General features: G+C 43.6%; 1 protein-coding gene across 2 annotated transcripts in view; it reads right to left on the reverse strand.

Annotated features, from left to right (window-relative positions):
* The window catches only part of BCAT1 (branched chain amino acid transaminase 1), a 54,239-nt gene extending 41,253 nt beyond the window's left edge, over positions 1-12,986 (reverse strand). For both annotated transcript variants that reach the window (XM_058805025.1, XM_058805024.1), the window contains exon 1: positions 12,885-12,986. In XM_058805025.1, the coding sequence (XP_058661008.1) occupies positions 12,885-12,893 (9 nt within the window). In that variant the 5' untranslated portion in view covers positions 12,894-12,986. The remainder of the gene's footprint in view (positions 1-12,884) is intronic.
* Positions 12,987-13,986: the final 1,000 nt, after the last annotated feature.

Below are 13,986 nucleotides of genomic sequence, written 5' to 3' on the forward strand. Positions count from 1 at the left end.
AAATCTGAAACATGTTGCTAAGTTCAATATGGAAAATTGCTCCCCGGTTTAGTGCCAATGTTGCCAAGAGAGATATTCCAAACACAAATGTGCCCTTTATGTTTAATAGCATGGTAGATTTAAACCTGCCCCCATTAAAACACTGATGTTATCCTAAAGACACACTTGAGCCACTAGGTGAACAACTTCTCAAAAGTCACTCAAGAGTGTCTCAAGTAGCTGTACAATCACACAAGCATGACATTATTTCCTATGTTGTGCTGCAGAGAGATCAGTGTTTTCTCTGTGATGTATATAACAGGAAATAGATGAGTATTTCAAAGGTTTCCTTTGAAAATACTGAAAACACACATTGATTTTAACATTACTGAGGTGTAAAAATCTTACAATAGATTAAACTTGGTTGGAAAATAGGATTTATATGTAATTTCATCACTGTGAAACACCACTGAAATAAAGACGTGCTGGGCAGTAATTCTGTTATTACTTTAACTGAGGATCTCAATGCTCTAATGACCATTACTAATCCTTTAGCATTGACAGAGTAACCCCATTGCACTCAGCTGGATAACAGTGCTCCTCACATCAGCACTTAGCTCCAACCTAACTCTTCCACAAGGCACAGGAAAAGCCTCAGTGGCTATTTGTGCATGGAACACTGCACTTGTGGGCAATCTTGGGCTAAACAGTTGTCACCTGTCTTCTGCTAGAGCTGTCCCAAACCTGGACATCCAGCTCCTGCACTTGGTGCTCAGACTGCCTTGGACATTCACATCTACATCTCCTGGTACCATGGTGCTGCAGTCCATGCTCTCCCTGGTGCCTTTAGCACACCTCCTCTCCTTTTGTGCAGTCAGATCACTCAGCCTCCTGCTACAAAACCAGGCTCATCTCCTCCCTAAACCCTCCAGGCTTCCTACACTGCCCGAGTGTGCCTCAGCTGCTCCTGTGCCTTCACTGTGGTATTTTCATGGTCCCCCATCGTAGGGAGGAAAGAGTCTGACTCCATGTTCTTAGAAGGCTAATTTAGTATTTTATGTTCCTATATTATATTAAAGAACACTATAGTAGAACTACACTAAGTTTTACTTCAGGCTACTAAGTGTCTAAGAAATATTTCATGCTCTAATTTGCACTGGAAGGATGATGAAATGAGAGCCCTTGCCAGGCTGCAGGAACACAGCAGATCAATAAATCCAATCCAGGACTCACACTGGCACAGGAAAGCCACATGAGGTGTGTGGTGACAGGTATCCTGTCACTCACAGCCACACAAAGCAGAACTGCCCCCCTGCTCCAAGGTAAAACACAATCCAATGTGCACAAATGCCAAATATTCTGTATTGCGACAGCCAGGCAAGAACACTGCCGTGACTTCAAAACAGCTTTGATCTGTCCCTAGGAAACAGTAATACAATTTGGCAGCCACATCACATAAAAGATGAATTTGCAGAAAAAAATCCACTAACAATGTTCACAGCTAAACAAAAAAACAAAACAAAACAAAAACAAAACACAACAACAACAAAAAAAACCCACACGAAGTCAGAGAAAATTTGCTAATTTTGTGATATCATATTGAAAAGTGATAGCATATTATTTTTACTATCAACTAGAGTTTATTTTATTTATTATTTTAGTTAGTTATTACTTATTTTAATTTTTTATTTTTAATTTCCTTTTATTTTTTATTTTATTTATTTATTAAATCTTGTGAAAGATTCCCACAGTTTAAGAAACTCATTTATGGAAGCCAAGAGCCATAAAAGCACTTCAATCCTGTCCCTATACTGCAGGTATGTGAACACGAACATATCCAACACGTCTGAACCACAGTGCTAATTGTGGCACACAATTTACAAAGCTAATTTCTGCACTTCCAATACATTTTTCAGACTGTTCCTCCTCACACAGATCCTCCCTGATGCCCTGTCAGCCTGGCATTGTCACCTCTCTGTAGCTGCCTGTCCAACCTTGGGCTGGCATTAATGTTAGTTAAACAGAGGCTGTGCAATGACAGCACACAACAAACACAAGGCAACTAGTGTAGCAGAAAACCAGGGCTTCCACACTACTTAATAATCATTTTGCCTCACAGTGAGGGCATTGGGGCACAGAAAATACAAAGTTTTATGTACAAGACAGCTGCATTGTATGAAATAAGGGCTGAATTGAAATAGATTGTAATTAAATTAGTCTGAAAAACTGTGCAGGCACTTATCTCTGACTTGAGCAGTTCATTGGCTTTAATTTAAACCAGTTTAATTGATTTGAATAAAACTTAAATATGCTCCTCTTAAAACAAGCATCACTGTTTTTATGAGGCTTAAATAAAAGACAATTCAGATTACATGAGCACAACTTGCTGGTTAGAAAAGCCTTGGAACAGAGATCATCAAGAAGCAGAAATATTCAGTTAGTCCACCCCAGATTCATGTTTAATAACATTTACAGCTGAATCACATCTGTAAAAGCAGACAAACTTGGTTCCACAAGAGCAAATAAATGCAGAACAGTGTTTGCAAAGTAAAGCCATTACAAGCAGCACTCTGGTGAGAAACCTCTTCTAGAACTAATGTCAATTTTTTGACTCAGTGCTTAAATGAGTATTTGAGTAAGCTCAGTAATGTCTGAACTGGTGCAGAAGAAAGCTTGTCTCAGTTCACTTGAAATACAGCAAGGCTAGGGAAAGTGAAGGATATCTACTCCTGAAGTCCAAAAACAACATGGGCTTGATAAAGCTGAACTATCAAGAACACTAAAGGAAAAAAAGAGACCAGCAGAAGCACAAAACAAATTAATTTGCTGAAACTAACCCTAAGGAGAACCTGACCAGGGATCCATTCTGCTTCAGGCTGAATTTATTTTGTCACATATTTCAGAAAAATTTACAGTTTGAGCTGTGAATTGAGTCTGAAGTGTGATCCCTCCCAGGTGAAAATCCCTGACAGCCTCCCAGCAGTCCCATCCACCACAGGACATAAAGCAGCTGTAATCTGTGTGCTGCCCCTTTATTCAATACTCACTTGGCTCTAATACATTTCCTGCACATCCAGACAATTCTCTTTCCTATTTTCTTAGCAGAAACAGGCAGGGACTCTAAAGCAACCCTCTTCACCAATGACCCCCAGGAGGTGTGTGCTTTAACATTGATATTAAAGGCACTGCTCACACTGCTCCTGATTGTTTTCCTCCCTGTGACCCTTCTGCTGCTCTGTCACTCCCCAGTGCCATTTCCTCTGTCTTCACAGTTTACTGCCCTCCTGATTTGGGAAAACAGCCTGGTACAATGAGGGGAAGAGGCAGATGACCTCATGGAGCTCTTCCATCTCTAACTCCTGTGAGCAGTGCTCTAAGTGACTCTTTTGTTGGTTTGTTTGTCTCGTCTAGCATTAATTAGGTTTTTAACAAATGCATTGTTTGCTAGAATGGCATGAAGGAAAACATGTTAAAGCAACCAGCTGGATCTAGCTGACCTAAAAATATACCTGCCTGTTTTCTAACTAGACAGTGTCTCATGGCTGTATGATACAGTGATTGCTCAAACAAAATGAATTAAATTCTGAAAGACACCACAGTTTTCTTGTGTTTAGGCCCAGTTCTTTGAAAGGAGATCTTCTGCATCAAACTGGCAAAAAGAAACGCCATAAATGCTACTGCATGCCTTCCCCTAACACTGTAGCAGGGTTTTGCTCTTTACCACGAGCTTGTGCTCATTATGTTTTCTCTAACATTTCCCTTTCCTCATGTGTTCTAAAAGCCAGGTAGTACATCAGCATTTTAAGAATTTATAGTAAAATTAGGCAGGATGCATTTTTAACTGCACTGTTATTCCAGAAAAGATGAGCCTATGCACAATAAACACTAATTTGTTTCTTTTCCTTGAAGATTCAGTTATACTGGCTATATTTTTTATTCTGAGACAGCTGCACAGAAAAGTGACAGATCTGATTTAAAGATGCATAAAACGTAGCTTGCAATTTATTTGTGAAATTGCCTGAAACTCCACACAGATTCTGCAGCTGATGACCAAGGCAATTGGCTTTATGCAATTACCAAATGAAAATATAAATAACATGAAAACATAGAGAGCAAAAACAAATCAAATCATTGTCTGAGGAGTTACTGAGGGCTTAGAACTGGGAGCAAACAATTTAGTGTGGGAGACCGAAGCTTCTTCAGTGATTATTCTTGCAAATAAATCACTAGAAATTGCTGGGGGGGGAAAAAACCCAACCAAACCACAGCAGAGACAGTGATGGATTCCAAAATGAGAACTGACATGGCTAAAGAAAAAAGCTAGCAGACAAAAACCTGTTTTTAAGGACACAGCCCACAAGTGCAGCAGCAGCAGGAGGAGCACGAGGCCAGCCCTGAATCACTGGCCTGTGTCAGGGGTCACTTGGAGCTATTCTCAGAGTGCTCAGACTGTGTTCCATTTAAGCCCATTCTGCCCTGGAATAAAGGTTTACATAAGACACTGAGGAAAGATGAATGGCACACTGAACACAAAGGCTCTGTGGAGGAAGAGAACAGAAGAGCTTTTGGAGGAAGGAGGAGTTACTTTTTCCACCATAAGTGCTGTGTAAGTGCCACTAGAGATGACAGAACTGTGACTGACACAGCAGGCTCAATGCAGTGCACATGTGTGGCTGCTGGTGTGCACAGGGCTGACACCACATCTAGCCCTGGTGACTCTGCATGGCCTATTTAATCACAGCCCATCACCAAATGCCACTGCTGGAAAGCACAAGGAGCACGACTGTGCAGTGTGCTGGCTGTGGCTCCTGTCCCTGCTTCCCAAGAGGCTGCTGTGCCCCTGCAGTGCCCAGCAGATGAGGCTGATAAGGCATGGCAGCAGCTATCTAAGCCATCTGAATGGGCTCAGACCACTGCTCAGAGTGCTCCTATAAATGTGTTTCTCTGCTGTTGTTTCTCTCCAATGTCTGAGCAAAGCCCATTTCCCTGCTTGCAGGCACAACCCTGCACACCCAGATGGGGGCTCTGCCTGGACCATGCTGCAGCAGGACCCTGACTCCAGTTTCAGGGCTCACAGTGATTCTCTTGTTCAGAGATGCAGTGAAGTTATCCTGTATCTCTTTAATCAGGTCATTGCCCCAGTCTAGACCAATTTTGGGAGAAATCAGGCTTTTAACAAACACACTGTTTGCTAGAATGGCATGAAGGAAAACATGTTAAAGCAATCAGCTGACTTACAAAAATATACCTGCCTGTTTTCTAACTAGACAGTGTCTCATGGCTGTATGATACACTGATTGCTCAAAATAAATTAAATTCTGAAAGACGCCACAGTTTTCTTGTGTTTAGGCCCAATTCTTTGATATGAGATCTTCTGCATCGAACTGCCAACAAGAAAGGCCATAAATGCTACTGCATGCCTTCCCCTACCACTGTAGCAGGGCTTTGCTCTTTACCCCAAGCTTGTGTCATTATGTTTTCTCTAACATTTCCCCTTTCCTCATGTATTCTAAAAGCCTTTTCCCTAACATTCCCTAACATTCCCTAACATCACAAACATCTAAAAGCCTTTTCTCTAACATTTCCCCTTTCCTCATATATTCTAAATCAGCATTTTAAGAATTTATAGTAAAATTAGGCAGGATGTATTTTTAACTGCACTGTTAGGCCAGAAGGACAGCAAGAAATATTGCAAAGATTTCTTTACAGAAATACTGCAAATACTGTGTTCTCCTGGATTCTGATGGTGGGCTTGAAACTGCTTGTTCCAGATTAAGAATGAAGACCTTCATTATTTATAAGCTTCAAAGGAATCTTCTCACTGTAAGCCTGGCTCTACAGTCCCAACAGCCAGGTGAAAGAAGGCAGAAATATTTATTTCTTCTACAAACAGGAAACTGAGGCACGGATTGTCCCACTGGCACACTTCACCCTGCTCAGCAGCTGCTTCAGGGAATCTGCTGGGGTGCCAGAACAGGGTCTGCACAGCTCCCCAGGAACTAAAACAACAAATCTGTCACTGTCATATTTTCGGGAAAAATCTTTTTGCCCAGGATTCTTCTCCTGGGAAGCTGAGAAGCCTCAAGAAAAAAAGAAAAATTATTTGATTTGCTTCTCCTGTATTTTGCTCCTTCGGAATGTGGTTGGAGATTGTTTATCCAACAGGTGGTTGTTTCATTGGTTTCATGTGAATTGATTTAACTTAATGGTCAATCAGTGGTAAGCTGTGTCAGGGCTCTGGAAGGAGTCACAGTTTTCATTATTATCTTTTTAACTTTGTGTCTGTATCCTTTCTGTACTCTTTAGTGTAGTTTAGTATAGCATTAAAATAATAAAGTAGCCTTCTAAGAAAATGGAGTCAGATTCATCATTCCTCCCTTTCTCTGGTGGTCCCAGAAAATACAAGATCAAATCCATCCCAGCTCTTCTCAAAAAAGACCAGGTGCAAATGACTGATTTACAATAGGTTTGGCTGTTCACTGCTCACAGCTGTAACCTATTCCAGTTCTTGCCGAACAGCACACAGGTGGTGGCTGCAGAACTCCTGCCCACACCAGCTCCAGCAGGGTTCAGGCCTGCCATAATTGGCTTGAAGCAATGGGAGAGCTCTCCAAAGCCTGCCTAATGTGTGATGTGTGTTTTGCTGTGTGCTCAAACACTGCCCTGGTCTGTTTCAAGTGGACACAGTTCAACAAAGCAGAAAGGAAACTGAAGCTTTCCTCTTGATGTAAAGGGCACTAGGAGCAGAGCTAAGCCAAAGGGAAGAACCTGGGGATCTGTCTGAGGACAGCATCTACAATAATGTTCTTGTTCCAATAACAGAGAGGGAGCATAACATGATAGATGCTTACTAACAAGCCAGGAAAAGCTGGGCACAACTACAGCATCACTGCAGTGTCACACACTGCTCTCTTCAATGTGGTACAATAACAAGATAACACCGAGAAACTGTTTTTCTTCATATCATCTGCTAAAAGAGGTAAAACATTCCAAGCTGGTGACAGAACCAGATATCCCACCCATTTAATACGTATTCAACTGTGAAACAACTGTATGAGAGGGAAAAATAATGGATTATAAAACTGCAAAATTCTGGAGCTGTATTAACCTTATCCTGTGTGTCCTTTATAAATAACATGAGCAAGTCCTTCATCTGAAATCCCCTATCATTTGCTGACAGTGCCCAGAGCAAACTGGAGGCTGCCCAGGGAATTTGAGAGCAAAATATCTCTCAGCACATGAAAAGTGGCCTTGGAAGAAAAGGGCGAGCACAGATGAGATATTTGTAGAAGTGTCAGCACTAAGCACACACAGAGCACACAAAATGCAGAGAGGAGCTTTGCCCACACCATAGCCTGGTTAAAGCTATAAAAAACATAAATCAGGAGTGATGCAGTCTCTGTTAGAAAAATGACAGCTTTGAACTGGTAAGAAATGGAAATGAAGATAATAAACTGGCCTATGACAAGTACTCTAGGCTTGTCCTCCTACAATTCAACACCTGTATCAATGATCAAACAGTCCTGCTCAGCTCCACAAATCTCAACTGACAAATGACTCACTTATAACATGAGCAAAGGGTCTGGGAGGCTTCAGTGCACGTGAACAATGTTTTTCACATTTCAGAAGGTATGAAGCTAATCTTGAGCCCCTTAAAAGCTTAGAATTGCATCTGAAAAAATATTCATTTCATATGTATGCTCTAAGAAATATTTTGCCCAATTAACATGACGAAAACATTGCTGGCTACAGCACACCACCTCAATAGAAAATTCAAAAGAAAACAAGTGTAAATGCCAGTTTTCAGCTTAGTGAACAATCAGAAAGGAATGCTGTTACTGAACTTCTATCTTCAGGTGTCAAGAAGAGAATCAAATTGTAAATGCCAAAAATGGTCTTTCAAAAACTGTCAAAAGATAAAGGATAATATTAAAAACACCAATGACATACTCAAGATGTATAAATGCCTCAAATACATGAGCATGTCAATAGAATTATGTTTTTTTTCTGCATGCATGTACACATGCATCTGTGGCAAAACTGTGCCTGTGTAGCCATTACATGTAGTAACACCTTGTGCTAAGGCTATTTCTTCATTTTTTCTATATTTACCCTCTATTTTTCAGGCAATACTTTCCAGCAATTAGGAAGAGGTTTGTCAAATTTTAAGCAGGCATTGCCACAGGGCAGAATTCAGGACTGTGATATTGATAATTCAATAATAAATCTTCATGTTCTGTTCTCAAAAAATAATCATGTTACTCTGAACTATAATTGTATAAAGACAGTTTATAACAAACAAACTGTAAACTATGGAGCCTGTTAAAAAATACTTAAACTTCCCTTCATCCAGGATCAAAAACTTAGCCTCTCCACCAGTTTCTTCAAACTTTAAAACCAGGGAAGTAAAACCTGTATCGTGCATCTGCTAAGAAATTTACATAGCAATTGACCTGGCAGCTATGTTGACAGTAACTTCATAGTAAATGCTAACACTTGAAGATTCTTTTCCATAGTTGTTTGATTAAGAATTTCCTTTATTTTAATAGAGGTTGAGAAACTCTACATCAAAAGAAACTGTACTGTTACTGCTGATTTTAGGTGGACTACCTATAATTTTTAATTAATTGCATGATGATAAGCAATTGTATCACTTTATAAGAGTAGAATATACAATTTTGTGTGGTAACCTTATAGACTGTATTTCAGATGCAGCAATTTCAAGTTCACATTCCTGAAAATCAAAAATATCTCCTTTTATTCAGTGCTTTATAGTTTTACAGCTTACACTCTTCTGTTAAGCACATGGATTTCCTCAAGATAATAAAGAAAATAACACTGCTATACTGACATGTTAAGAATATACCTTCTGCAAAGCAATCTGCCTACAGTGGTGCTTTTTAACACCACCCTTACACAGACTTCTATGTGCTGTTAAAAGCCAAGCATTCAGGGCTCTGGACAAATATCTGAAGGTCCACACCACTGGGTGTATTAAAAAAACTAAGACTGCATTTTAAAAAATTTAGTTTCTAAGCTTTTTTTCAGGACCACAGGAAAACCTAGGCTGTAAGGAACCTGAGGGTGTCTTTAATTCAACCTCCTGCTCAAAGCAGGGCAGGCTCTGAGCTCAGACCAGGTTCTTAAGCTTGACCCAGCTGGGTCTTGAGAGCTGCCAAGGGTGCAAACTGCAGTCTCCCTCGGTAACTCACTTCCCAGTTGTGCTTGTGGAGACAGCTTTTTCCTTATACCCCATGTGAACTTCTCCTGTTTCAGCTTATGCCATAATCTCTTGCCCTCCTGCCACACAGCCCTGCTGAGCCTGGCCCCACCTCCATCATCTTCCTCTAGACTGTGGAAGGCTGCTTCAGCACCCCAGAGCCGGCTCCAGACTGAACACACTCTGTTCTTTCAAACTGAGTGCTAAAGGTTTAAAAAACTCCATTTTCAGTAAGAGTAATGTGAATTCAAACATTTATTACAGAGATGATGACTCTTAACCCAACAGTCTAAACGAAATTAAACAAGTGGACATGATGTCTCTGAATCCTAGTGGGAATTATTCCGATCAGAACCTCGTGGAATTAAACCCTGTTTGTATACCAGGCAAAACATTTTTCTGTGCTTGCTAGAAATGTTTTCATTAATGTGGTGTGTGATATGCTCTAACAGACACACTGAATTAGCAGGAGCTGTGTACCTGCAGAGAAGTTACATGCTGCCCTTCATTAATGTTTCAGGTATATTCTAAAATAGAATCCAAAACACACCGCAGACCTCAAGGGAAAAAGTTAATGAGCAACTCTGTTGGAATGACATTATGACATTAGTTTCCAAAAGATGCACAAAAAGCCCCAGATGGACCAAGATGCACAAAAAGCCCCAGATGGACCAAGATGCAAAAGAAGCCCCAGATGGATAACACTTACTGATCATTTTTAAAGATAGTTCCAACTATTCTCATGTTAAGTTTTGGGTGCTGTGATGTACACACAAAGGGTGCTTTCCATAAGTGCAACACTGGATTTTGCTCTGCAACAGCATATGGCAATACTTCCTAAATTGCCCTTCTGCAACAGGTGCTCTGTTTTATGATGTAATTTTACCTGGACCTTTAATGTGTAAAGCCATAAAATAATGAGGTTGTTTCCAAGGTAAATGGGGCCACCCATTGACTTCATCCTGTTTTAGATTGGGAGGCATCAAGGTGCAAACATGGAAATGACCACAAAGATGGTATATTAGGGTGACATACTATTGGATTTATGCTCAACCACCACCTACAGCCAGGCTTTTAAGATGCAGTTTGGGCTCCACTGCAGCCATGGTTGCATGTGGGTAGCCACAATTGATTATCAAAAGCCACAATCAGTGCTGAGTGCCTGGAGCTCCCAGAGCTGCCTCTGTGAGACGAGCCTCCCCAGCAGCACAGAGACCGTGGTGTGTCACTGTGGGGATGTGAACGTGCCAGTCCCCACATCTGTGGCCTGAGAAGGCTGATTGTGCAAATTTCACTGGGAGAATTTACAGCCTGGCTCCATCATTCTGACACTGAAGGTCCTGCCCTCAAACCCACTGGTAATTTTCAGCATTATACATTCAGCTGTGATTATTAATTTAAGAAAATGGCATAACACAGGGAAGCAATGAAAATGTCTGTTTCAATACTTTACCAGGTCTCCTAATTTGTTCTAAAATGCCTGAATAAATGCAGAGCACCTGAGTGTTTACACAGTTAATTAACTGATTTACCTGCCTTCCTAACGCTATCCTCCCAGGGACAAATAAATGACTAATGAAATCCACCTGAATTATTTTCATCTGTCTAATTAAACAAAGGATACAGCCTGTGGATTATTTTAATAAGATATCAGTTAAAGCTATCTCCTGACTCTGCAATCTTCTCTTTTACCTATGGCTTTGCAGCATATTTCAGTGCTCAATTTCCATGGGGAAAAACCAGCATATCCACTGGATCACAGACAAGCACCAAGCCTGCCAGTAACAATCAGTGCATGAGGTGGACAAGGCAGAGACTGCATAAACTGGAGGCACAATTCATTTCTTATACATCACTTTAAACAGCACAGAAAGGGAGGGCTGTGGTTGAGCTGGAAATAGTTCAAGGAAAAATGGATGCTTGTGACTAAGCACGGGAGAGAAGGGAGAGATGAAGGGACAAGGAGATGGAATGATGCTGTTGATTGGGTTATTTATTAATGTATCAGGTTTTATGTAAGTATGGTGATAATCAAATTGTAATTTTCTGTTCCTTTGACACATGCTCCACAAACACACAGTGACAGCCAGAACCCTGCAGGGCTGACCGTCTGAGCAGATGAGGCAAGGAAAGGGTAAAGGGCTCAGACAGCCCTGACTTGCCCAAGGCTACATCACTTCCAAGTGGCAAGAGGGTCCTTTCACTGCTGTAGCTACTGCTACGGCAAAGACAAGAAAAAGACAAGAAAAAGACAAAGGAAGGTCGGGCTTGTGCAGGTGAGAACCCAATGAGATGTCAGTGCTGCTTTGAGCAGACAGGTTGATAGGTCCATGGTTTCCCTGTTACTTGTTCTTTATGTAAGACCAGAGCATTGCTGGCAGGTACTGGATATTATAAATATATAAAGGTAGAATATTATATATTAATATTATCGCTAGTATATATTAATATTCTACCTTTATATATTTCACAGTATCACAATTTTGAATTCTGACACTCTGGAAAGCAGCACCCTGCCTTCTTTCCTTGACACACAACAGGTACATCAGAAGTGATATAAAACACAAGTCTGGCACTTCCTTGAGACGCTCCATTCTGTCTGAGCACTGTGGCTGGGTGAGCTCCTGGGTATTTTCCCTGAGTAGTTTCAGACCAGTTTCCTGCCACGGCTGGTGTGCCCCTCTCGGGGCTGGGACAGCATCCCAAGGCTGCCCCATGCCAGCCCTGCCGCCAGGAGTAGCAACTGCAGCACTGCTGGTGTGAGGAACACACCACCAGCAGCACAGAGGAGCTGGGGAGACACCTACCAGTCACCTGCTGTGCCCATGCCCCATCTGCTAACGTGACCCAGGAAAGCAAACACCTCAGCCGTGGTTTCCTCAGCTGTAAGCTCCGGCACAGACTGCAGCTGTGCAGCTCCCAGCCTCAAACCCGAGCATTGCTGGAGCCGCTGCACAGGGTGGAACGCGGCTGGGATGCTCCCTTGGTACTCCCAGCTGAAAGGCGCCCGTGATAACTCCGTGCCCTTTGCCTTGACCAGCAAGACTTGGTTTTAATCCCCAGATCAGGTCACTAAGCCGAAGAACATAAACATGGCATTTATAAAAGGACAGTGCCCATAGATGCTCATCGGCCACGTCAGTGTTTGCTACCGAAAACTCCTCTTCCATGATTCAAAGTTTTCTCTGAAATTGCTCAGCACATGTTACCGGATTTTACCCAAAGTCTATTTTAGTACGAGGACAGACATAAGAGCTTTAACAAACTCACAGGCAAAACAAAAAGCCTTGATGTCTGCCAGGACACCGTAACCTTCGCGGTTTGATGTCTTTTTGTCAGTTTTATTTGGGTGTTTTTAAATCATTGAGAGTCCCATAAACATAAAATTCACCCCAGAGGCAATCATACACCTTTGCTTCCCCTTCCCCATCCTCCCTCATTATTTCTCTTCCACACGTGCTCTCTGCAATGAAAGAGCAAGGAAAGAGGCAAAACCACACACAATCTGCCTCTGAATCTCAAACAACAAACCCGCCAGGGACAGAAATCCCCTTCTCACAGCACAACCAAATCGTGGCACTAAAATCTGCCAGCACGAACCGGCGAGCTGCCGAGGAGCAGCCCCGGAGCCGCTCCGCGCCGCCGGAAGGACACACGGACGGATTGGGCAGCAAACTCCGCTTACCTTGCTCATGCTGGCAGGAGGGGGAGATGGTCCCGCCGGGCTCCGGCCGGGATGGAGCGGGATCACCGAGCCGCGGGGACGGAGAGAGCGGCGCGGAGGGGGACCGGGGCCGGCTGGGGCTGCTCCTACTGCTGTGGCGGCTGCTCGGATGGCTGAGGCGGCTCCTGCCGATGCTGCTGCTCGGGGCTGCCGCTGCTGGGCTCGGATTGCATCAGCGGGCGAGGGCGGCGCGCTCGGCGGGCGCTCGGGGAGCTCGGCGAACAGCCGGGACCGCCCCGCCCCGCCGCTCCCTCAGGCACCCACACCGCCCCTCGCACACACACCGCCCCTCGCACACACACTGCTCCCCCCGGCACCCACACCGCCCCTCGCACCCACACCGAGCCCCCCGAGCCTCGGGCTGGCCGAGCCCCCGCTGCAGCCGGGGCACCCCCGCCCCAAAATGGCCCCGCATGGTGCGCGGCGGAGACATTCAGGGCTTGTGCTGTAATTCACACTGAGACACGTTCTCCGCGGCCCGCACTAAGCAATTCATCGTGCTCTGAGTCATTTCCTCTGTCTCGCTGTGTCCGACTCGGCTGACACACCAACACCTCGCAGTCATCATCCCTCCCTGGTGCTGAGTGCCCCAGCACTGCCACCCAAGCACAGGGGCACAACACCCATTGTACCTGGGAGTACTGGAGCTGCCAGAGGTGTTTCCCTGCCCACCCATGCCCCAGCACTACCACCCATTTTATCTGGGATTAGTGGGGCTGACAGAGGTGTTTCTTTGCCCACCCGTGCCCCAGCACTGCCACCCAACACAGGGGCACAGCACCCATTGTAGCTGGGATTTCTGGGGCCCACAGAGGTGTTTCCCTGCCTACCCGTGCCCCAGGCCATGCTCAAGGTCTGGGATGTACCTGCAGAGCTCTGAGCCACCTTGGAGTCCTGGTCCCTGGCAGGCAGCTGGCCAGCACCCGAACACAATAAATACAGCAGCCTGTCCACTGTGTTGCTTCTACCCGTTCCTGGGAAACTAATACAAAAAAAGAAGAAAAAAAAAACCACATTTTTTTTCTGAGAAAATGCTGCTGTAATGTTCACAAAGTGCTTACTT

Source organism: Ammospiza caudacuta, chromosome 5 (genome assembly GCF_027887145.1).
Source record: "Ammospiza caudacuta isolate bAmmCau1 chromosome 5, bAmmCau1.pri, whole genome shotgun sequence".
Taxonomy (NCBI): domain Eukaryota; kingdom Metazoa; phylum Chordata; class Aves; order Passeriformes; family Passerellidae; genus Ammospiza; species Ammospiza caudacuta.